Raw genomic sequence first — 22,061 nt, 5'->3', positions numbered from 1 at the left:
AGTGTGTCACATCACCTGGCTGGGGGCCAGGGGTGCCAGGGCCACCATGCCACCCAGAGCATCCCCCAGGGTGGGGGGACCCCCTGGGGACAGGGGACATGTACCTTCTCCCCTTTGGCTCCAGAGGATCCCTTGGCTCCCTGTGAAGACACCAAGCCCCCAGGAAGATGTGGGCAGTAGGTGGCAGGGGCACAGATACCAGCCCCTGCAGCATCCGCTGTCCCCAGTAACCACCCACCACCCCCATATGCCTCCTACTCACATCTTCCCCAGGATCTCCTGGCTCTCCAAGCTTTCCTGGCTCACCCTGGCAGGGAAAAAAAAGAAAAAAGCAGATGTGTGGGATTATGAACTGGGGGAGCAGCTGCAGCTGGATCCCCACACTGTGGCCAAGCAGCAAGGGGACCACACAACCTCCTCCCCACCGACTCCTAGGGCAGCGCTCACCTTCTCACCCTTGGGGCCTGGCAAGCCTCGGTCACCCTTGGAGCCCTGCCAGGGACAACAGTGTTAGGGGAGAGGGCAGCCACAGGGCTGGCTTGCCTCTCAGAAGTCAAGAGTGGTGGGAGAGGATGAGGTTAATGGTAGGGAAATGCTAATGAGGGGAGATGAGGGTAACGGGAGTTTGGGTTTATGGGGGTGACTCACAGGCTCTCCCAGCAGCACACCCTCCAGCAGCGCCGGCTCACCCTGCAGGGGACACAGGGGTGCTCAGATGTGCCCACTGTGGATGCCAGTGCCCAGCAGACACCCAGCCCTCACACCCTAGCTCCTTACCTTCTCTCCCTTGGCTCCAGGGGGGCCAGCGATGGCCTGGGGCAGAGGACACAGTGGGCAGGTGAGCAGGGCTGCACGGGGATGCTCCCCCTCCTCCTGGCCAGGAACACTGGACAAGGCAGCTCTGCACTCACCTGCCCTGGGGCTCCAGCATCCCCTGGCTCTCCCTTGGGACCAGCAGGCCCCACAGGTCCCGGTAAGCCCTGGCAGAAGCGGCACAGCCCTCAGCCTCAGCTGCAGACAAGCCAGGCTGAGCTGAGTGGGGGTGTCGCTGGGATGGGGCAGGGTAAGCATCAACATACCATCTTCCCAGGCACTCCTGCCTCACCATCCTTCCCGGGCACACCATCCCTGCCCGGCACGCCTGGCTTCCCGCTCTCCCCCTGCAGGCAGCAAGAGTTGGGGTGGGGTGTGGGGGTCCTACAGCCCCCCAGGCAGCCCCGAGCACCCACACAGCCAGAGGATGGCAGGCAGATGTGGGGGGCAACACACTCACCACTTGTCCTGGCAGCCCAGGGACACCGGGTGGGCCCTGCAATGGAGACACGAACAGAAATCAGCCAGACACCAGGAACAGCCAAGGGACAGGTCTGGGGTGTTCAAATACCTACCCCTGGGCCAGGGGGGCCAAGTGGTCCTGGCAGGCCCATGTTGCCCTGGGGTCCAGGCAAGCCCTGCAATGGAAACAGCCACATCAGAGGGGATGGCACAGCCAGGACCTTGGCTGCCCCTGTGGGAAGGTGGGAAGGTTGGAGTGAGACTGGCTGATTTTGGGGAGGCTGGATGGTTTTGGGCAGCCAGGTGGATACTGGCAGGGAGGGTATGAGTACTCACACGGATGCTGGAGCCAGGCTCTCCCGGATCACCCTGTGAAGAACATGCTGCATCAGCCCAACCACCCCAACCAACCAGCTACTTTGGTCACAGGTATATCTTCATACCTGGATCCAGCCCAAATGTCCCTCCCTCCAGCCCAAAACTTCCTGAAACGTGGTCCTCCCTCCAGTCCCCAATGTCAAGGCACCATTTGCCCTCTGCCAGGCTGGACATGGCAATGCTGACGCAGATGCCAATGCCACTGCCTTACCTTGGCACCAGCTGGGCCCTGGGTCCCTGGTGCGCCAATGCTGCCCTGCAGGGGACAAGGGGACATTATTGTGGTGGTACTTACTGGTGGCACAGGACAGGGAAGGGGCAGCAGGACCATTCAGTCCCAGCACAGCCACCCCACCTCCACTCCCTGGGGGAATGCCCACCCTGGTTGACATTGCCCTTGCATGACAGTCCCCTGCACGTGGTGCAAGGTGGCTCCTTACCGGAGGTCCTGGGGGTCCTGGGTCTCCCTGATTGCCCTGAAGGGAGGAAGAAATGGGATCACTGCAGAAGTGGTTTTTCCCCAGTGGGAACAGGGGGTGTCCCCAGGGAGAGCAGACCCAGACAGTGCCAGCAGCTCTTGTAAGCACCAAGTAAGACAAGCCAGGACAGGTCCTGCTAAGATGCAGGGGGCCAAGGACCCAGCCTGGCAGCAGGGTGACCCCCGTGGTTTCACCAAGCATTCACAGCCAGGAGCCCCCCGCTGTGTGCTGAGGTGGTGGGGCACAGGGACATGGGGGACATACAGACACCTACCGGGCGTCCCAGCACGCCAGGAAAGCCTGGCAAGCCCTGCAAAGAACCACATCAGAGTCAGTGGACAAACAGAAACCCACCAGCTCCACACAGCCCTGCCTGCCCCCAGGGATGTTCCCCATTCCCACTGTATGGTAGCCAGCCAGGGCACTTAGCCTCCTAAGTGGTAGGAATAAGGAGAGGGCCCCTAAAGCTCTGCAGGCCCTGCATGAGATTTGGGGAGAAGGAGGTGAATGAGGCACAAATGCTCCTGCTGGTGCCAGTGGTGGCTGGTGTGAGACCACAGGACATCCCCCAATCCCAGCCTGCATCTTTCCACCTTGTCCCCACTCACCGGCTTCCCCTCAGGGCCTGCCAGCCCTCTCTCACCCGGGAGACCCTGGAGCAAAGGATGGAGAAGGGATGGGGTCAGTGCCAGGCAGGGTCCGGGTCAGTGCCAGGCAGGGGAACAGTGCGGCACTCACCGGGGCGCCGTCCCTGCCCTTCTCACCAGGCTCCCCTCGGTCACCCCTCAAGCCACCTTCACCCTGCAGTGGGGACAGGCACAGGGTCACAGGACAGGCAGAGACCTTCCCATGACCTCCCAGAGCCTGCTGACACCCAAAGAGGGGTGTCCAGCAGTGCCCTCACCCAGGGCTTTGCTCCCTTTTGACTCTGGAGACTTATAAACTCAGACCTTATCTCCTTTGGGTCCCCGCTCACCCTCAGCTCCTGGCTCACCCTGTGTTGGGAAGAAGACAGATGCCATCAGCCCTTGCTGCCCCTCTGCCCCACCACCATCCTCAGCCCCAGCTCGTGATGTCGCCCCAGCTCGGTTGTCTCAGCTGCCCTTCTCGTCTCAGACCAGACACACACCTTGGCTCCTTTGGGTCCGGTGGGGCCACGTTCGCCTGGGAGGCCCATCAAGCTGCCCTCCACCACGTCCACCTGTGGGCAGGGCACAGTCAGGGCCAGCACCCAGGGGACCTCAGGAAGGCCCCATCAGGGGCAAAGCCCTCTCCAAGGGACTGGATGTGGCCATCCATCCCCAGAGGGGCAGGCTGGCATCTTGATGATGGTCTCCAGCAGCAGCCATCACCTACCTTGGGCCCTGGGGGCCCTGGGGGTCCAGGCAAGCCATCCCTTCCCTGAGAAGGGTAGAGAAATAGGCTGAGTGTCAAAGGGCATGGGAGAGCAGAGCCTTCCTGGTATGGCCACTCCTGGCCTCCACAGGGCATCTGCCTGCCCCACAGAGAGCTCTGCACCCCTCAAGAGGGGCACAACACAAGAGGGGATGGAGGACACCATGTCCCTATCCCAGCTCACCTGCTCACCTCGGTCACCCTTCTCACCTCGGTCACCCTGTGAAAACACCACGGTGGCTGTCACAGGGCTGTCCCCGAGCCCCTAGACCAGGTCCCCCAGACTTCACCTCGCACCTCCACACACACTCACCTTCTCGCCGGACCTCCCGGATTCCCCCAGCTCCCCAGCCCGGCCCGGCACCCCAGGAATGCCTGGCTTGCCAGGCTCCCCTGGCTGCCCAGGCGGGCCCTCGGGACCCCGCTCACCCACGGCCCGGCCCATGGGGCCCTGGGGGCCGGGGGTACCTGGGTCCCCCTTGTCACCTTTGGGTCCTCGCTCGCCAGGGAAGCCTAAGGAGCCCTGCAAAACATAAGCTGTGCTGCCAGATCCAGCTCTGAGGTGAGGCTGTGAGCCCACCCTGAGCACCCCATGGCTGAGCCGGCTGCATGAACCCCCAGCCAGCGCAGAAAGCAGGAGTGGGGCAGGGTGTTGGGGCTTGGCATCGAGCCTGACTCCACTCACCTCTCGGCCTGGGGGCCCCCTTTCTCCTGGATCCCCCCGACTGCCCTTCTGGCCCCGCAGCCGCTCGGACACCGGCAGAAATGAGTCTGAGCTCCCATCATAGGCACCCGTGAGTTCCTTCAGGGATGAAACCTGGGAGGGAGGAGAGAGCCACCGGTCAGGGCGTAAGTGGAACCCAGCTGCAGCAGCACCCCACAGTCCTGCTAAGACGTCCTAAATTGCTCGGATCTCCCACCACCTCCCATGCCCTCTTCCTGCTGCCATGTGGCAAGAAAAAGCCCCAGCCTGACCGTCAGGAAATACATACCTTGATGCCAAGCGCCTCCAGGCTACGTTCAATGTTCTGCAATAAAGAGACATTAAAACCCAAGTCGGCTCCCACCATAGAGGCTGTGGACAGTTCTCTGAACCCCAGGGCTGATGCTGCCATCCCAGCACAGCAGGGACAGTTCAGGGTAGGGACTCACCACTGTAGTCCCAGGGTCTCCACGTGCTCCAGGGTTGCCAGGTCGCCCCTGGGTTTACAGGAAAAGAGGGAATGAAGATGTACAGAGGTGCAGCAATCTTAGTAGGTTTCAGAGTTAACACTTTGCTGCTGCCTGGGCAGGGGCTGTGGTTGTGACTGAGGTGCTCGCAGCTTGTCAGGCTCAGTGCTGGGTACTCACCGGCTCCCCTCGCAGTCCAGGCTCCCCTGGGTCCCCCTGAAACACAGCAAAGGGATCAAGGGGAGCAGTCAGGCTGCTCAGCACCAACTGCAGCACTAGGGTCCAGCCTTGTCATCTTGGGGGTGGGGACTCCTGCCAGGGACTTATTACCTCTGGTATGTGGTCCCCCCAGACCTTTGCCTTGGGGGACTGGGGGTCAGGAGCACACTTACCTTTGGTCCAGCCACCCCACGGAGGCCTGGGGAGCCCTAGAAGACATGGAGGTGACACAATAGCACCCTGTCCCCATGGACACAGAGCAGTGTCCTGATGGAGCCGTGGATGGGGGTCCTGCCTGCCTCAGAGCAGTCCAGACTCCAGGGTCTGGTGCTGAGTGGCACCATGGGGTCGAGAACTACACACCTGGCCTGGGGGGCCAACCTGCCCTGGGACACCAGGAAGGCCAGGGGGGCCGAGGGGGCCTGGCACACCTCTGTCCCCCTGCTCGCCCTTGGCACCGCTGCGGCCCTGCCGAGAGAGCAGTATGACCCCCAGAATGTGGGACCCAGGTCTGTCCCTGATGGGGGCATGTACCCAGCACTCTCCATCACACACTCCTCTTTGGGGAGTACTCACCTCTCTCCCAGGTAGTCCTGTATCACCTTTGTCTCCCTAACCAGGAGAGAAAGCAGTTGGAGGGATGCTGCCCCATCCGCACACCGTGAAATGGTGCTCCTGGTCCGGGCAGGGTGGAGCCACCAGGCTTGGGGGGATCACATGGGGACCGTGCAGGGACCACACAGGAACCACCCATGGATCATCTCCTTACCTTTCTCCCATCCTCTCCTGGTGTACCATCTTCTCCCTGGGAACAAAGGCTGCCTGTCAGCACCCCACTCAACCATCTCAACATGGGTACAAACCAGAGGATGGCTCAGAGCCATGGGGGTTCTTTGCCACATCCTCCCCTTGCCTTATGTTGTATTGGGATCACTATCCCTCAGCATCCTGGGAGAGCCCCAAAGTCAAGCCCTGTTTCCCTTACTCACATTCTTGCCATTCAGGCCAGGTTTGCCATCCTCACCGGGTTTGCCCTGGGAGGAAAAAAAAGGCAGTGAGGGAACTCACCAGGCTCTCCACCAGCCAGGGCACCAGCAGCCAGGGGTGCCTGGGCCCCACTGGAGCCTCAAGCTGCATGGAAGGGGGAGCTGGGCACAGGAGTGATCCAGCTGGGATCCACAGAGGGCAGGGGACAGGATGTGTCCCTAGGGTGCAGGGTGGCTGGTACTTACAGGCACGCCAGGTGGTCCAAGGGGACCCACAGGGCCAGGTGGTCCCTGCTCCCCACGCAGCCCAGGCAGCCCCTGAAGGGAAAGGAGATGGTGGGAGCACAAGGCAGCAGGGCACCCATCTGCCACAGCCAGCCCTGAGAGCAGGCAGTGTGACTGGCAGTGGCACTCTGCTGGGGACAGGGGAGGGTCTTGCTGCACTGCCCTGGGCCAAGAAGCATGGGACAGGACACTGGTCGTTTGCAAGTCTGATGGCCCCAGCAGGAACACAACCTAAACCTGCCCTCTCCAGAGGTACTTACATCCCGTCCAGGATCTCCCTGCTTTCCCGGGTCCCCCTGCAGGCAAGGAGGAGGTGAGGACAGGGACATTCCCATCCTGCCAAAGGCCCCCCCTCCAGAGCGTCCCCAGCCTGGAGCAGAGAGTGTCCAGGGGGACAGCTCCTCCCCCCCCATCATCCCTCTGTCCCCCAGATCCCACCCGTGGCACTCAGCACAGACATTCCCCCCACCCTGGACCACACTCACCCTCAGTCCAGCAGGCCCTGGGGGCCCAGGTTTGCCTTCCAGCCCATTTCGGCCATCCAGCCCTGGGGGGCCACGGTCCCCCTGTAAGAGAGTAGGGCGGGACAGTTGGAGCTTTGGGGTGGGATGGGAGTTCTGTGGGGCAACCCTCAGCCCCCAATCCCCTTACCTTCTCTCCTGGCAGGCCTCGGTCCCCAGGGTCACCCTATGGGGCCAGAGGAGAAGTGAGCATCTTGTCCCATTAACAGGAGCTGCACAGGGCACAGGTCCCCCATTCAGACCCCCGTGGGAAAGGGGACACTTACCCGCGTGCCAGGGGGGCCACGGGGGCCCTCCACACCCTGCAAGAGAGAGACATCCTCAGCAGTGGGGCATGGGGGGAAAGGAGAGGATCCTGGGTGCTCAGCAGGCAGTCCCTGCACACCAAGACCCCGGTCCCCCTGCAGAACATCACCCATCATGCTGTCCCAGTGCCCCCCACACCAGGAAGCCAACACCTACCCTCTCTCCAGGCACTCCAGGGGAGCCAGCATCACCCTGGGCACCCTTCACGCCATTCCTGCCCGGGTCCCCAGGGTCCCCCTGCCAGGGAAGGGCACAGTGGTCAGAGGGTACTGTGCTGTACCAAGCCTGCACCAGAGTACACAGTGCTGGTGCCGTGTGGTTTAGGGGTGGGATGAGAGGAAAGTCTCAAAGAAAGAGGCACAGGCTGATAAAGAGGTGGCTGGGCTCACTGCAGCTCCCACTTGGGGGAATGGGGGCCAGAGTGTAATTGCAGAAGAAAGGCACCAAGCAGCACTGCTGAACCAGGAGCCAGCTTGACCACAGTTGGGGACCACAATGCCACCCAGCACAGAGCACAACCTGTGGCCAAAACTGTCCTGAGCCTAAGCTGGGTTGTAAAAGCAGAACACCCGCAGTGTTGGGTGCTGCCATGGGACCTCTGTGGGGCTGGGGAGCCAGGAGCACACCAGTTCCTTTGGAAACCTCAGCCCTACAGGGCCTCCTCCCATCATGGGGCACATGTCAGCCCACGTGCCCCCAGGTTCCATGTGCCTGTCAGTCATGGTGCACATCATCAGCTGCACGTGGCAGAGGCTGTTTTGGGCAGGGAGGGCTTGATGAACAGTGATCCCAGTGGCCAGGCAGAGCCCAGGGGACAGCAGAGGGTATCCCACCACCACCATCCCAAGGACTCATTCATTACCTTCTCACCCTTTTCTCCCACTCCTCCAAGCCCAGCATCGACCTGTGGGACAGAGAGGAGCTGTTGGAGCACACGGGGCTGGACACCAGCCCATGGGCAGGGAGAAGAGAGAGGCAGAACTTACAGCTCGTCCTGGGGGTCCAGGAGGCCCCTGAAAGAAGGGCAAGGGAAGCAGATTAAGGGGAGCTGACGCAGCCCCAGGGAGGGCACAGCTGGCTCTGGGGTGGGGGGCCACACGTGGCCCTGCCATCACTTACCGGGTCCCCACGGTCACCCTTGCTCCCTGGTGCTCCAGGGCTGCCCTGCAGGAAAGAGGGAAGGAGTCAGAGGGGGAGGGAATGGGGGACCCGTGGGGTGTGGGTCCTGTGGGATGGGGGTACCCTGGGGTAAGGGTGGGTGTGGGGCAATGAGGTGTGAGGGGTGGTGGGTGTCCATGGAGCAGTGGGTACATACAAGGGGGTACTCACATTCCTGCCCTCAGGTCCTGGGTCCCCCAAGTCACCTTTCTCCCCGGGGGGGCCACGGTAGCCAGGAAGGCCCTGGGTGGAGGACAAAGGGAAGATGTGCATTAGCAGGAGCCACCTCGAGGCCATGTGTCTTTCTCCTGCCCCAGGGTGCCCAGCAGCCCTGCACTTACCCGGGGACCTCTGTCTCCAGGTTTGCCAGGCAGACCCGCTTCACCCTGTGGGGAAAGAGGGGGTGAGTGGGGGGAGTAGGAACAGGGGCAGTGGGGAGAGGGGCAGGGGTCCTGGGGGCCCTCACTTACCGGGGTGCCTTCATCACCTTTCTCTCCTCTCTCTCCCTGCGGCACAAATCAGTGGGCACCGGCCAGGAGAGAAAAGTACAAGTCACCAGCATCCCCCTGCTCCCTGCCTGCCCCCCCTCTCCTCAGGGCCACAGTGCCCCATAGCCCCTTGTCCCACACTACCTCCTTGCCTCGCATCCCGGTCTGCCCAGGGGTGCCTGCTCGGCCCGGCTCCCCCTTCTCCCCTGGCTCTCCTGGGTCACCCTAGGCAAGGGAAGGGGTGACAGTCAGGGCGGAGTCTGGGCAGCCGGGGAGAGAAGGGGCACAGCCTGCAGGAACAGCCCCTCTAGAGCCAGCCAGCCAGACAGACAGACAGATGGACAGATGAATGGAAGGGCAGTGACATTACCTTTGGGCCACTCCTGCCTGTGAGGCCAACGATACCCTGGTTTGTTGGAGAGGAAGAGCACATGTCACTGGGAACTTTGGTGACCCCTTGACAGGGGAGGGAGCAGGCCCATGAGCTGGTGCCCTCAGGGTGCACCCAGACTCACCCGATCGCCCTGCTCGCCTTTGGGGCCAGCTGGTCCAGGGATGCTCAGGCCAGGGGGACCCTAGACATGAAAGGACATAGCATGGAGCAACAGCACAGGCACCATGAGTCTGGGGAGGGCTGTGCCATGTGCCCTGTGCTTCCTATCCTCAAGGCAGTACTCACACGGGCACCTTTATCTCCTGTGTCACCCTTGGGGCCAGGAGGTCCTTCTGGTCCTGGGAGACCTCTGTCACCCTGGAGCAGACAAAATCAGCACCCCAAACCACCCATTTTTTTCCCCACCGCAGCTGTGGACAACCAGGCCTGGGACCAGGATGAGCCCAACTTTGCAATCCCCCTTCCCAGCCCACAGCCATGCCCAGAGGGTGGAGGGCACAGCTGGGCCAGGGTTACCTTCTCTCCAACACCAGCCACACTGGGAGCCTGGAGGGGAAGCAGAGGGGACCATGCTGGACAGTGCCCATGGCTCCCTGTCCTGGGGCTAGGGCAGGCAGAGGTGGACCCGCTGGGCAGCATCACTTACTGGCTTGCCAGGTGGTCCTGGATCACCCTGCAGAGAGACAGGTGTCACTGCCAGCCCCTTCCCCAACAGACTCCTGCCACACCACTGGGACCCCACTTTGCCCTCACCTTCTCCCCGCGGGGGCCAGCCGGTCCTGGAGCTCCCTATGGCAAGATCAGAGACCTCAGGGGGCTGGCAGTGCCCAGGAACATGCAGGCAGGGCGTGGCAGCTCCTGGCTCCTACACCTGCTACCCTGACTCACCTCTCTGCCTGATGGCCCTGGGTGCCCTGGGGCTCCCGTCTCACCCTGCAGGAGAGGAGGAAGAGGAAGGCGTGTGGGAATCCTGCCACCCCCAGCCAGGGTGGCCGCTCCAGGCATCACTCCACCATGCCACAGTTGCCCCAGCACACCTACCCTCTCACCCTGTGGGCCCGGCACTCCACGGTCTCCCTGCAGAGCAAAGCAGAGGAGAGTTTCAGGGAGCCTTCCTCCCTCTACATCACACTGCCCCCACCCCACACACTGCTCCACAGCTGTTCACGATTCAGCCCTGAATCCATCCAAGAACGATGGGTTGTGATGGCAATCCCCAGGCACAGCCACCACCAGGTCTCAGGGACACCAGGACCAGTCAATGCTGATCTGCTTTGGCACCATCTCACCTTCTCACCCGTCTCTCCCAGCTCGCCCGGTGCCCCACGGTCTCCCTGGTATAGGAGAAACACAGGGTCAGGGGCAGCAGTACCTTTGGGGGACATCCTGGGCCCTGGCACAGAACCCAGAACCCTTTTCTCCCTGCCAAAGGCATGGCAAGAGTGTCCCTCCAGTCCCTGCAGCACTCACCTTCCTGCCCTGTTCCCCCGGTGGTCCCCGAGGACCCTGCGAAGGAGAATGGAGATGTGACAAGGTGTGACAAGGCAAATGCCCAGGCTGTCCAAAGCAGGAGCCTTCAGGTGTGCCCTTGGGGCTTGGCTCTTGGCATGGGCAGCTCCTGCCTGCCTTACCTTCTCTCAGGAAACTCACCCTGTCTCCTGGGTCCCCGGGGCGGCCAGGTGACCCTGGGAAACCTTCTATGCCATCACCCTAGGGATTTGGAAAGGCAATAGCCATGCTCATGGCATGGAGATGTCCATTAGATGGGAATCCTCACTGGAGAGAGGTCCAGCCCCAGTGGGGAGCATCCCTGACACCTTCCTACCTTCTCTCCCTTCAGGCCAGGGGGCCCAGCAGGGCCCCGAGGCCCAGGTTCCCCAGGCAGGCCCTGCAAGAGAGAAAATCTCAGCTCCTGGGGATGCAGCTCAGCCCTGGGGACACATAGGCACCACAGCCCTGATCCCCTCTGTCAACCCTGTTGGCCTAGGAGCTCAACTCACTGGGGGTCCAGGATCCCCTCGAGGTACTGCCCCATCTACGAATCCAGGGGGGCCCTGCAGAGAGAAGGCTCAGCTGCTGTGTGGTTGCCCTGAGGGCTCAGTCCTCCTCAGCACCCTGAGGGCTGAGCTGCAGTGCCCTTGGACATTCAAGGGACCTCCATCCAGTAGGGCAGAGGAGTCAGGGAAATGCACGGCCACTCACCCTTTCCCCTCGGTCACCCTTTTCTCCCTGCAAGGGTAAAAAAATAAATAAGGGCAGTTTGGGCTGCTCCCATGCCCCTCTTGAATAGGGCAGAGCCCATCATCAGTGGCATTAGGGTATGTGCATGCCCGTGTGCCTCTCCCCACGCTGCCCAGCAGCAGCTCAGGCACGTGCATATGTGTGCAGGCACAGCTGGTGGAGGGCACAGCCCATGAGCAGGGCCAGGAGGAGTCCATGGGGGAGCAGCTCCAAGCAGCTGGCTGTTCCTCCATCCATCTGCCCACACATCCCCCAGCCATCCCCATGCAGCATCAGAGGGATGTACCTTCACAAACTCCCCAGGAGGTCCCGGTAGCCCCATAGGTCCAAGTGCACCAGGGGGGCCTGGATCACCAAGGGGCCCCCGTGGGCCAGGGATCCCAGGTGAGCCGGGGCTGCCCTAGAGGACAGAGGTGCTCCATCAGTTGAGGCTGTGGCGTGGGCTGGGGGTGCTGGCAGAGACCCCTTCACATCTGTATTCCCACACCTACCGGCACACCTGGCTCCCCTTTCCGGCCTGGTAGCCCCTGTTCTCCATCCATGATCACCCTGGGCTCTCCCTGCATGAGGAGGGGGAGGAAAAATCAGTGACCGCATGTGCCCTGTTGTGGCCACAGTGCCAGGAGTCTGGCAGGGAGATGGGGAGACCCTGGAGCCAGGAAATGCCAGGTGCCAAGATGTGCCCACCAGGGTCCCCAGTGCTCCCCAGGGACCCCTGTGGGGCAGCCCCCTGTCCATCACCTACCGGTTCACCTTTCTCCCCCTTTGGGCCAGTAAGTCCCACAGGCCCCCGTGTCCCCTGGGAAGGAAAGATGAGAATGAGAGGGGGTGTTGGGTGTGGGAAGGGTCAGGGAGAGCTGGGGCCATACTCACAGGATCCCCTCGAGGACCAGGGATGCCCTGGATGCCCTAGAAAGCAACAGTTCAGGAGGTGAACACGTGTTCATGTGGAGTGAGGATGGGATGAGATGGAATGGGGTGGGATGTCATGGCATCTCCAGCCAAAGCAAGGATAGGCTTTGCCTGGTATACCCACACAGGAGACAGCAGTGACCCTGCCAGCTGCTGAGACAGCACAGGGAGCAAGGAAGCACAGGCTGGCCCAGGGAGCAGGCAAGGCAATGGGAAGAGGCCATTGTGCAGCAGTAAAGCCAAGGGACACCCTTACTCACTGGCTGCCCAGGTGAACCAGGATTCCCAGGGCGTCCAGGGCTTCCTGGTGTCCCATCAGCTCCAGGAAATCCCTGCAGGACAGAGGAGCATCATGCCAGCATCTGGTGTACCCCAGCACTGCCAGACTCCTCCAGTGCCCCAGGCAGTGCTGGTCCCAGCACTGGGAGCTCAGGGCAGCCCCAAGGCAGAGCTGGGTTCCAGGGTGCCTTTCCCCCATGTGCTGAGCTGGGCTGTGAGGGTGCAGGCTGGATTCTTCAGTGGGATTTCCCCTCCAGCATAGGTGTGGAGACCCAAGGGATAAGGAGCAGTGAGAGGCCACATGGAGCCAGGTCACCGGGATCCTGGGATGCCTAGGTGAGGGGCCAGAGGTACTCACCCTGTCCCCCTTCTTGCCCGGACTCTCAGCACTCTCTCCTGGTGGACCCCGTGGCCCTGGTGGTCCTGGGGGGCCAGGAAGCCCGTGGCGACCCTGGAGACACAGTGGAGAGGACAGGGTGGGTGGCAGGTGGTGGTCAAGAGGTGTTGCCTGTCTACCCCTGTAGCAAGAGCTGGGCATGTCCTTGTCCCACACCCACCCACTGGCAGGACAAAGGGACAAGGGAACATGAGGACATGGGGACCATGACACTGCCCTCTCCAGGGAGCTGCCCCTCTTATGCCCCCTTCCATCAGGTTATTACCGGCTGTCCAGGGAGACCTGGTGGTCCCATACGTCCTTGCAGTCCCTGCAGAGACAAAGCCAGTAGTGAGCGTCCCCTGTGAGCTGCCATGGTTTGGGAGATGCAAACCCCCCAGAGCCACCAGCTGGTGGCGGGGTGTCACCAAAACACTCACTGCCTCACCGCGGTCTCCCTTCTCGCCCTGCAGAGGACAGAGGGAAGGGGTTAACACGCTTGTACTTAACTCTCGGCAGCTAGGGGTCCCTGACCCATGCTGAGCTCCTGTGGCACGGCACAGCATGGCACAGCCTCGAGAAGCTCACCTTGGGGCACTGCACGGTGCAGGGCTTCGGCTTTGGCGCTGGCTGGCAAGAAAAGACAAGCCTGTGTGAACACAGGGATAGGAGACCCACCGGCTTACATGGGGCTGCTTCTCCTCCACACCCCCGAGGTTCTCTGGCCCTTACCTTGGTGGAGATGATTGTGCAGAGGTCGTCAGTGAGCTCTCCCTCCAGCTCTGCCAGGTCTCTGCCATGGTAGATGTACCGCGGGTCTTCACTGGTGACCATGCGCCGGAGCTGCTCCCGGTCTGCCCCCTCCATGCCCACTGCCAGCACCTGGACCCCTGAGCCGAAAGCACCCTCAGCACCCCACAGAAGTCCCTGCACACCCTGCTGAGACCCCATTGTCCTCACCCGCAGCCTTGACATCCCTGGCCGCAGTGATGGCATCATCCCCAGAAGGGCTGTCAGCCAGAACCACCAGCACTGCTGGCACCCCGGGACGGCGCCCTGCGCCAGGACTCAGCAGGTAGGTCCTGGCAAAGGTGATGGCTGCCCCTAGAGAGGGAGAAGAAAGGACCAGTCAGCAGGATCCCAGAAACCACTGCCCAGCTCCTAGTGCCCCCCTCACCGATGGCGTTGCCGCTGGGCTCCTCATAGCGCATGGTGCGGATCTGTTCCAGCACAGCAGGCAGGTCACTGGAGCGGTTGAGGAGCAGCCAGGGTAGGCTGCGGTAGCTGTATGTGGCCAGGGCCACCTGCAAGGGCGCAGGGGAGCAGTGGGCACCACGGCCCACCCAAGCCCCCCGAGCCCCCAGCGCTGTGGCAGCAGCCTACCTGTGTGCCCTCAGGGCCCAGGCGCCCCAGGGCAGACACGGTGTTGGAGAGGAGCGTGCGGACAGCGTCGGCACCAGAGGAGCTGTTGCGGGTGCCGTGTACCAGGAAGACCACGTCACCGAGGGCATCCCTGCAGACTGCAGGCCGGGAAGGGGTGAAGCCAGCACCAGAGTGGAGAAAAGCCCAGCCCACCCCTTCAGTGACCCCAGTACCTGTGCGCTCGCTGACGGACACCTCGGCACCTGGCGCGCTCCCCAGGAGCGGGCGGAGGGTGAAGGTGTAGCGCTGGCCCAGGCGCAGCCCGGAGACCTGCTGGGAGCTGGCAGTGCTGGGCAGTGTCCGCCTCTTCTCCCCGCCAGCTGCCACCCAGGGGACAGTCAGAGGGATCAGAAAGCCCCTGTGGGGATGCTGCCCACCATCCTGGGGCCACCCACTCATCTCACCTGCGGGAGGGCTCCAGGAGAGGACATAGCCAGAGGCACCAGGGACTGGGGTCCAGGTGAGAGTCACCGAATCTCTCTGCACCTCCGTCACCCTCAGGCTGGTGATGCGGCTTGCGGCAGCTACCAAAGGAGAAGAAAGGGTGTCCCAGCTTCAAGGGGCAGCCCCCAACTTGCTCTCTCTCCAGCCCAGTGCTGGGACAGTCCAGTCCCTGGGTGCCTCTCTGGGCTCAAGCCATGGGGGCTTATGCTGCCTTGGCCCCAGGCAGTCCCTTACTGGTGATGGCAGTGATGGTGGCTGGCTCGCTCTCTCGGCTGCCAGCCAGGCTGGTGATGCTGATATGGTAGCGCCGGCCCGGTTCCAGTCCCGACAGATCATAAGAGCTGGAGGTGGCTGGGAGCTGCTGGCTATGCTGGGGCCCCCCTGGCAGGGGCAGAGAGGGGTGAGGGGGTGCAGTGGGGGCTGGCAGGGATGCAGGGCTGCCAACCAGCTACACTTGCCTTCAGCCAGGCGCCAGAACAGACGGTAGCCGGTGCTGCCAGCCACTGGCAGCCAGGCCAGGCGCAGGCGGTGCTCTGAGGCCTCGGTCACCTGGAAGCCACTGACGGGGCGTAGGGGCACTGCCTCCGCTGTGGAGCAGAGGGGCAGACATTAGGGTCAGGAGTGCCCAGTGCCACCCTGGGGTGATGCCCCCTGCCCCAGCACTCACGGGTGGTGACGACAACGGAGACGGGGTTGCCTTCCCGGTTGCCAATGAGTGCCGTCACCTTCACAATGTAGGAGACGCCTCCCTCCAGGTTGGGGATGTCGAAAGAGTTGATGTGGCCAGGAACTCGCCGACTGTTCTCCAAACTCCCTGCCAAGGACTGTGGCATCAGGCCCCCCACCCTACCGCAATCACAGCCCGCCCCCATCCCCATCCCACAGTACCGTCCCTGCGGCTCCACACCACATGGTAGGCAGTGGCTCCCGGCACACCGACCCAGGTGACACGGGCAACATTGCTCCTGGATGCCTGCACCTCCAGCTGGGTCACCTTCCCCACCTGCTCTGGCACTGTGACACCAAGAGGACCACTGTCACCCACGTTCATAGCAAATGGCACCAGACATCACTGTCAGGCAGGGGTTACCTCACCTATCCGTCCCGTGGCAGTGACAGGGCTGCCCTCACGGCCATCCACAATGGCTGAGACACCGATGGTGTAGACGATGTTGGTTTGCAGCCCCTCGATGGTGAAGGTGGTGGGGTCAGCAGGGAGGAAGCGGGATTTCTTCACACCTAAGAGATGGCTGGGATAGGAAGGGCTCCAGCACTGCTGCCACAGCATCCCATGGTCCATACACTCACCGTCACTGCCTTGCCACGTCAGCAGGTAGCCCCCAGCGCCTGGTAGCCCTCGCCAGGTGACCCGCAGCTGGCTGGGACCGGCCTCCATCACCCGCAGGTCTGAAATGCTGCCCACCTCTGGATACTCTGCACCACCCCACAGTACCACTGTGTCACCTTGGGGAGTCCAAAGGGACCCCACAGCCAAGCTGCCACCCCAAGGGGGTTTGCAGGGAGATAGAGGACAGATGCATGCCGGAGTGGGAACATGCAGCACCAGAACTCCTGGCACCAAACCCTGATGTGGACTTACTGAGGCGGATGGTGAGCGTGGCAGCACTGCCCTCCTGACCACCTGCTAGTGCCGAGACACGCACCAGGTAGGTGATGCCCTCCCGAAGGTCACCAAGCTCCAGCCCCGTCTGGCTGCCTGGGATGCGCCTCGTCCTCTCTGTGCCATCTGCCAGGAGCAGGGCAGTGTGGTCACTTGGTGTCAGCTGGGCAGGATGCCCCAGGTGCCACCCGTGCCCCTGCCCACAGACTCACCCTGGTTGTTGCGCACCACCACTTTGTACTCGGTGGCACTGGGGACACCGGTCCAGCTCAGCCGTACCCATCTGCCTGATTCCTCAACAAGCCGCAGGTCTGACACAGCACCCATGGGTGCCTCTACGCCTGTGAGGGGACATGTAAGGCACAGCTGGAGTGGCACAGCCTGGACAGAGCGACCCCCATACGCATCCTGGGCTGTGACCAGACAGCTGAGGGGTCGCATGGCCGAGGCAGTCCTCAGGCTGAGCAATGCCCAGAGGGACATCTCTCCATGCCAAAGGCTTGGGGCGGTGGGGGACAACTTAGGGGACCCCTAGAAGCACTCACCTGTCTGAAAGGTGGTGACGGGGGTGGCCACCTCCCCACCATCGTAGAGCGTGTAGAGGGTGATGCGGTACTCGGTGCCTGGCTTCAGCCCCGTCAGCTGGTAAGTATTGGTGCTGCTGGGGAGAGACACCGTTCTGGGGGGCTCTGGTCCTGCAGGAAGGGAAGGATCACAGCCAGCTGCTGGCATGGAGGACCCACAGGGGCAACAGGCACCCCGAGCCCACCTGTGGCTCTCTTCCACTCTAGACGGTAGCCACGAGCATCACGGGCACTGGTCCAGAGCACCTGGATGGATGTGGGGCCCAGGATGTTGGTCTGCAGCATCTGGTCTGTACCTGCCTCTGTAAGAGGGATCCCATGGGCCAGGGTACCTTGTGCCACTCTGCTGCCAGCCAGCCACCCAGCCCATGTCTCTGGTCCCCGCACATGGCAAGGACAGGGGTTGCCAGGGCTGGTCCCTGCTTCCTCCCATGCACAGCAGCAGGATGGCATCACCTGTACCCAACACCTACCTGTCCTCTGCCGCACAGTGGCTGTGGGCCCCTCCAGCTGCCTGAAGAGTGGGGCCACCATCACCACGTAGTCAGTGTTGGGCTGCAGCCCCACCAATGCATGTGACATCTGCCCAGCATCCAGGTCCACCCTGTGCCTGTCCTGCCCTGTGGGAGCCAGTGCAGCAGTCCCTTGGGGAGCTCAGGCAGCAGGTGCCACCAGCTCCCTCCTGTCCTTCCTCACAGGGGACACCAGCAGAAGGGGCACAAGCTCTGGGAGAGGCACCTACCTGTGCGGGTGGCCCAGGAGAGCCGGTAGCCAGTAGCCCCACTGACAGGCTGCCAGGCCAGCAGCATGCTCTGTGTTGAGACGTTGTGGACACTCAAGTGCTGCACGCCCACCAGGTGCCCTGTGGAAGTGAGGTGACTGTCCATCTCCCACCTGAGCATGGGGCAGGGGCCAGCAGGAAGCACCTTCACCTGCAAACTGCTGTCTCCAGGAAGCCCCCTTGCCCCTGCTCATGGATGCTAACCACATTGAGGTCACTGAGTGCAGCCCGCGCTCCGGCGGCTCCTTCAAAACACCAAACTTGTGCAAAATGGAGCTCAAATGTCTTCCTCTTAATGCCTTAAATACTTTCTGTGGGTTAAGACTGCCTGAGGCAGCTGAAGGAATTGGTTTGCCAAAATCTGATGCTTGCAAAGGTGTTGCCCTGGGGCCTCACCCCCACTCCTACCCGGAGATGCTTTCCAACAGCCTCTGCCCTGGTGGAAACCACACTTTCCTCCCACAGAGCACTGTACTCAAGCCCTGCATATTTTCAGTCAACATTTTTTATGTCATGGGAGGAAAGCTCTGGTGGAAACACTCCCAGAAGGCCGAAAAGGAAATTAGGAACGCAGAGTGTTGCATCCTGCCCTGGGAGCAACTTCTGGGGCTGAGAGCACCACTTTGTAGCCATGCTCACCAGCATCCCCACCCCCACAGGCAGCAACGGGCCAGGCAGCCCCATCCCAATAGGGCATCCCAAGGATTGGAGGGGGGCATCCCTGTGCTGGGAATCCATTCCTAACCCCGGCTGGGCCCAGGGCAGGGCACAGTACTTACGTGTCCGGGCGGTGAGGGTGACAGGGACAGCAGGCTGCTGTGCATAGCGGGGCCGGAGCACCACCACGTACTCAGTGTCGGGCTGCAGGTTGCTGAGCGTGGCCGACTGCGCGCTGGCTGTCAAGCTCTTCTCCTCCCTTTGAGGCTGTCCTGGAGGGGTGTGGGGGGGCACAGGGACATGGCACACACCAGGCCCAGCAGGGAAGGGGTGGCTGTGGGCCTGCACCCTGCCCTGAGGATGCCAGTCAGTGCCAGGGGTGGGGAGCACCGGGAAGAGGCTGGGACGTGGGCCAGGGCAGGGGCACCCCTTGGAGCGCCTGAAGCCAGGGTGGGGCTGCCAGGTGTGTGGCTCCAGCCTGGTGCCTGGCTGGGACAGGGGTCTGCTCCCTGCCTCCCATGTGCAGCAGCCATGGGGGCCCACACCAGGCCCCCAGCCATCGTACACGCCCAAGCACACACCCTGAGCCTTGCGCACGAAGCCTCCGGGTGCAGGAATACACAGGCTGCCTCCAGCCTCCGCACACACACGCGCCCCACACCCAGCACACGCCTGCCGGCTGCCGTGGAGAAGGTGGGCGGGTACACACCCACACACCCTGGGCATGTATCCCTGCATTAACTCCCATCCACACATCCCCCTGCCCAGGTGGCTGCACAAAAACACGCTGCCCAAGCGGCACCGACCCTCGCAGGGAGCATCCCCTCACCTTGCACGGCATAGCTGAGGCTGTAGCCCTGGGGGGGCTCAGGGCCAGCCCGCCAGGCCAGCCGCAGAAAGGTTGGTCCAGTCTCCACCACGCGAAAATCCACCGTGGAGCCAGCACGGCTTTCTGGAGGCACACAGAAGCAGGGATGAGTCCCCAGCCCCATGTGCTGCAAGCACCCAATGCCTGCACTCACCCCTGTCCCTATGGACATGGACACTCACGGGTTCGTGCTCGGCCAGACACCGACTCGCCGATGCTGTTGGCATACTGGGCGGTGACAGTGACCAGGTACTCTGTCCCAACACGCAGTCCCCGTAGCACAGTGCTCGTCTCCCGTGGCCCCACGCTCACCTGGGCAGGAACAATGTCACCCCTCATCCTCCCCGGGTCACACACGGAGTCATCAGGAAGCCCCAGGAACTCTGAGCAGTCAGGTGGAGGCACTCACCTCCTGCCTCTCTGCCATGATGGGCTGCCCTAGCCCTGTCAGTGGCACGTACTGCACCCGGTAGCCGGTGATGGGACCGCTGGCTGCTCTCCAGCGGATCTGCAGATGGTTGAGGCCCCGCTCCGGGATCTCCAGGTTGGAGGGGCCAGTGTGGCTTGGCCCATCTGTGGGGTAGCACAGGGGCTGTTGGCTCCACAGTGCATGAAGCAGAGGGGAGATCTTGCTGGGGCAGCACAGATGTGTGCCCAAAGGGATGGGATAGCCAGGAGGTCATTCTGGGGGGCAGGACAGATGCTAAGGGTGCGCAGTCTGGCAGCATCTGTGTCCCTCAGGGAGAAGGATGGGGACCCATACCCAGCAGGCGCAGGGTGCCCCCAACAGTCGTGCACACCCTGCGCGTCATCAGTGGCACCAGCGTGTCCAGCAGCTTGAAATCACCAACGTAGAAGAAGAAGGCATCAGTAGGCATTGAGGCCACACGGATCAGCTCCTTGTGGTCAGCATTCTTAATACCTGGGACAGAGGGAGATGATGGGTGAGGGAGGAACCTGAACCAAGCAGAAGACTCTTTCATGTAGTGCAGAAGCCTCACTCACCCACAGCAAAGACCTTGATGCCCTGGCTCTTCAGCTTTGCTGCCGGCCCCTCGGCATCATCCTGGGACTTGCCATCCGTGATGAGAATGCAGATCTGCAGGGCCAGGAACGAACTGTGACATCCAGCATGGGGCCCATGGACCTGACACTTCTCCCCACGTTGCCAGGGCCATTGCTCTACACATACCTGGGGGACCCCAGGCCGGCGCTGCGTGGGGCCAAAGAAGTTGTCAGCAACGTAGCGGAAGCCAGCGCCTGTCCGCGTGTTGCCACCCTTGTAGCTCAGTTGCTGGATGGCCCTCCGGACACTTGTGCCATCAGTGTGCTGGGAGAATGAGAACTCCACTCTGGGGAGTGCAGGGGGACACTGTCACTTCCCAGCCCTGCCACCTTGCACCCCACATGCCCCCTCCCTTGGGCTCACCGTGGGTCATCACTGTACTGTGCCACGGCAAAGCGCACTGCCTTCTCACCCACCACCTGCACAAAGGGCCCCACCAGCTCGTCCATGAAGGTGCGGACAGCACGGAAGTTGTTCCTTCCGATGCTGGATGAGCCATCCACCAGGAAGGCGATGTCAGCCTCCAGCACATCCTCGCACACTGCTGCAGAGCAGTGACAGCACTCAGAACACAGACTTGCACTGTGGCACATTGGTGCTGAAGCCTTCTTATTGTCCCACCCACGGTGTGCACCCAGTTCTCAGCACCCACCTTGGCTCCCCTTCTGTGCCATGGCAGCTGGAGGACCCAGGAGCGCCGGGAGTACAGCCAGGAGCAGGAGCTGGCTGCTCATCGTGGGAGCCTGCAGGATAGGATGCTGCCACCACAGTCTCACACCAGCCCTAAGCGCTGGGAGGGCAGGGTGCCAGTACCGTCCCAGGCACTCCACGGCGCAGGGAGAGCCCCACTTCGGGCCGGGGCAGGCGGGCAGCAGCTGGCCCGTGAAGAGCCGGTGGGGCCGTCACGGTGCGGGGGATACAGGGAGCTCCTGGCCCGGCTACAGCCCGGCTTCTGCCTCCGCCACCCCTTCCCCTGCCCCACGCCTGCCCCACGCCTGCCCCACGCCACGGCGCACCCCGGCCGCTGTACCTGGCTGTACCTGGCTCCCCCACCCGCAGGGGCTCCTCCCGCCCCAGGAAGGTGCTCAAGGGCAGCGGGGATCAGCGTGGGCAGCCCTGCCTGCCAGCCCCCTGCCTGCCAGCCCCCTGTCCCGCCGCTCCCACGCACCGGCGGCGGAGGGCACCTGGCCCGATACCCCCGCGCTGGCTTACGCCGGGTCCCGGCCCAAGCACAGCCCGGCCCAGGCGGTGCGAGCCCCGCCGCGGGAGGGTGGGCGAGCGCCCACGGGTGCCCGAGCAGGGGCTCGCTCCTGTCCCGCAGTGCCCCCACCCGCGGCGGGACCCCCGCCACAGCTCCGCGCTCACCCACCGCCCCCGCGGGGCCGCGCCGTCCCGCAGCGCTCCGAGCCGATCCGTGCCGAGCCGGGCCGGGCGCAGGCGGTGCCGGCGCGCACCGGCCCCCGGCGCTCCCGCCCCTTTATGGAGGGCGGCCCGGAGCACCGTCCGGGGGGAGCGGAGCGGCACGGCCCCCGCCCAGCCCGGCCTCCCAAAGGGCTTTTCCAGCCCGCTCCCCTGACAGGGAAGGAAGGAAAGAAAGCAGCTCCTCGGGCTCTTCCCGCTCGAGTGCCACCCCGGGCTGCCCCGCGGCTGCACGACGCGCAGCGGCTCCGGGATGGGGATGAAGCAGGAGCAGACACCCGGGAACGGTTGCTGCTGGATTTGGCACTCCTTGAGGGGCTGGGTGGGCTCCAATAAG

General features: G+C 62.9%; 1 protein-coding gene across 1 annotated transcript in view; it reads right to left on the bottom strand.

The window, feature by feature from the left end:
• Positions 1–21,742, bottom strand: part of COL7A1 (collagen type VII alpha 1 chain) — a 29,917-nt gene extending 8,175 nt beyond the window's left edge. Inside the window, exons 1-93 of the mRNA XM_088061732.1 lie at positions 21,671–21,742; positions 20,958–21,048; positions 20,669–20,849; positions 20,432–20,591; positions 20,245–20,338; positions 20,003–20,161; positions 19,649–19,812; positions 19,422–19,551; positions 19,201–19,323; positions 18,494–18,643; positions 17,676–17,795; positions 17,407–17,553; positions 17,119–17,235; positions 16,895–17,044; positions 16,562–16,690; positions 16,329–16,475; positions 16,037–16,162; positions 15,824–15,967; positions 15,617–15,742; positions 15,396–15,542; positions 15,187–15,315; positions 14,963–15,109; positions 14,689–14,808; positions 14,458–14,604; positions 14,246–14,382; positions 14,040–14,166; positions 13,823–13,966; positions 13,595–13,752; positions 13,451–13,492; positions 13,303–13,329; positions 13,149–13,193; positions 12,845–12,937; positions 12,468–12,539; positions 12,169–12,204; positions 12,041–12,094; positions 11,787–11,855; positions 11,582–11,695; positions 11,257–11,283; positions 11,055–11,108; positions 10,880–10,942; positions 10,705–10,764; positions 10,525–10,560; positions 10,344–10,388; positions 10,096–10,131; positions 9,943–9,987; positions 9,808–9,843; positions 9,701–9,727; positions 9,571–9,600; positions 9,340–9,411; positions 9,176–9,235; positions 9,031–9,066; positions 8,805–8,885; positions 8,643–8,678; positions 8,514–8,558; positions 8,344–8,415; positions 8,134–8,178; positions 8,001–8,027; positions 7,877–7,918; positions 7,171–7,251; positions 6,975–7,010; positions 6,839–6,874; positions 6,673–6,753; positions 6,448–6,483; positions 6,149–6,220; positions 5,906–5,950; positions 5,686–5,721; positions 5,493–5,528; positions 5,280–5,384; positions 5,090–5,125; positions 4,878–4,913; positions 4,680–4,727; positions 4,520–4,555; positions 4,213–4,344; positions 3,841–4,050; positions 3,712–3,747; positions 3,489–3,533; positions 3,262–3,333; positions 3,083–3,127; positions 2,871–2,933; positions 2,741–2,785; positions 2,407–2,442; positions 2,094–2,129; positions 1,865–1,909; positions 1,612–1,644; positions 1,389–1,451; positions 1,274–1,309; positions 1,080–1,160; positions 912–980; positions 778–813; positions 649–690; positions 448–492; positions 263–307; positions 105–140 (exon numbers count right to left, since the gene is read on the bottom strand). Coding sequence (XP_087917858.1) covers positions 105–140; positions 263–307; positions 448–492; positions 649–690; positions 778–813; positions 912–980; positions 1,080–1,160; positions 1,274–1,309; positions 1,389–1,451; positions 1,612–1,644; positions 1,865–1,909; positions 2,094–2,129; positions 2,407–2,442; positions 2,741–2,785; positions 2,871–2,933; positions 3,083–3,127; positions 3,262–3,333; positions 3,489–3,533; positions 3,712–3,747; positions 3,841–4,050; positions 4,213–4,344; positions 4,520–4,555; positions 4,680–4,727; positions 4,878–4,913; positions 5,090–5,125; positions 5,280–5,384; positions 5,493–5,528; positions 5,686–5,721; positions 5,906–5,950; positions 6,149–6,220; positions 6,448–6,483; positions 6,673–6,753; positions 6,839–6,874; positions 6,975–7,010; positions 7,171–7,251; positions 7,877–7,918; positions 8,001–8,027; positions 8,134–8,178; positions 8,344–8,415; positions 8,514–8,558; positions 8,643–8,678; positions 8,805–8,885; positions 9,031–9,066; positions 9,176–9,235; positions 9,340–9,411; positions 9,571–9,600; positions 9,701–9,727; positions 9,808–9,843; positions 9,943–9,987; positions 10,096–10,131; positions 10,344–10,388; positions 10,525–10,560; positions 10,705–10,764; positions 10,880–10,942; positions 11,055–11,108; positions 11,257–11,283; positions 11,582–11,695; positions 11,787–11,855; positions 12,041–12,094; positions 12,169–12,204; positions 12,468–12,539; positions 12,845–12,937; positions 13,149–13,193; positions 13,303–13,329; positions 13,451–13,492; positions 13,595–13,752; positions 13,823–13,966; positions 14,040–14,166; positions 14,246–14,382; positions 14,458–14,604; positions 14,689–14,808; positions 14,963–15,109; positions 15,187–15,315; positions 15,396–15,542; positions 15,617–15,742; positions 15,824–15,967; positions 16,037–16,162; positions 16,329–16,475; positions 16,562–16,690; positions 16,895–17,044; positions 17,119–17,235; positions 17,407–17,553; positions 17,676–17,795; positions 18,494–18,643; positions 19,201–19,323; positions 19,422–19,551; positions 19,649–19,812; positions 20,003–20,161; positions 20,245–20,338; positions 20,432–20,591; positions 20,669–20,849; positions 20,958–21,039 — 7,203 coding nt within the window. The 5' untranslated portion in view covers positions 21,040–21,048; positions 21,671–21,742. The remainder of the gene's footprint in view (positions 1–104; positions 141–262; positions 308–447; positions 493–648; positions 691–777; positions 814–911; positions 981–1,079; positions 1,161–1,273; positions 1,310–1,388; positions 1,452–1,611; positions 1,645–1,864; positions 1,910–2,093; positions 2,130–2,406; positions 2,443–2,740; positions 2,786–2,870; positions 2,934–3,082; positions 3,128–3,261; positions 3,334–3,488; positions 3,534–3,711; positions 3,748–3,840; positions 4,051–4,212; positions 4,345–4,519; positions 4,556–4,679; positions 4,728–4,877; positions 4,914–5,089; positions 5,126–5,279; positions 5,385–5,492; positions 5,529–5,685; positions 5,722–5,905; positions 5,951–6,148; positions 6,221–6,447; positions 6,484–6,672; positions 6,754–6,838; positions 6,875–6,974; positions 7,011–7,170; positions 7,252–7,876; positions 7,919–8,000; positions 8,028–8,133; positions 8,179–8,343; positions 8,416–8,513; positions 8,559–8,642; positions 8,679–8,804; positions 8,886–9,030; positions 9,067–9,175; positions 9,236–9,339; positions 9,412–9,570; positions 9,601–9,700; positions 9,728–9,807; positions 9,844–9,942; positions 9,988–10,095; positions 10,132–10,343; positions 10,389–10,524; positions 10,561–10,704; positions 10,765–10,879; positions 10,943–11,054; positions 11,109–11,256; positions 11,284–11,581; positions 11,696–11,786; positions 11,856–12,040; positions 12,095–12,168; positions 12,205–12,467; positions 12,540–12,844; positions 12,938–13,148; positions 13,194–13,302; positions 13,330–13,450; positions 13,493–13,594; positions 13,753–13,822; positions 13,967–14,039; positions 14,167–14,245; positions 14,383–14,457; positions 14,605–14,688; positions 14,809–14,962; positions 15,110–15,186; positions 15,316–15,395; positions 15,543–15,616; positions 15,743–15,823; positions 15,968–16,036; positions 16,163–16,328; positions 16,476–16,561; positions 16,691–16,894; positions 17,045–17,118; positions 17,236–17,406; positions 17,554–17,675; positions 17,796–18,493; positions 18,644–19,200; positions 19,324–19,421; positions 19,552–19,648; positions 19,813–20,002; positions 20,162–20,244; positions 20,339–20,431; positions 20,592–20,668; positions 20,850–20,957; positions 21,049–21,670) is intronic.
• Positions 21,743–22,061: the final 319 nt, after the last annotated feature.

The sequence above is a fragment of the Pseudopodoces humilis genome, chromosome 13 (genome assembly GCF_049639895.1).
Source record: "Pseudopodoces humilis isolate 2021_Gansu_Grassland_sample_001 chromosome 13, ASM4963989v1, whole genome shotgun sequence".
Lineage (NCBI taxonomy): Eukaryota > Metazoa > Chordata > Aves > Passeriformes > Paridae > Pseudopodoces > Pseudopodoces humilis.
The sequence above is the reverse complement of the archived record's forward strand: the minus strand, read 5'-3'. Positions and strand labels throughout refer to the sequence as shown.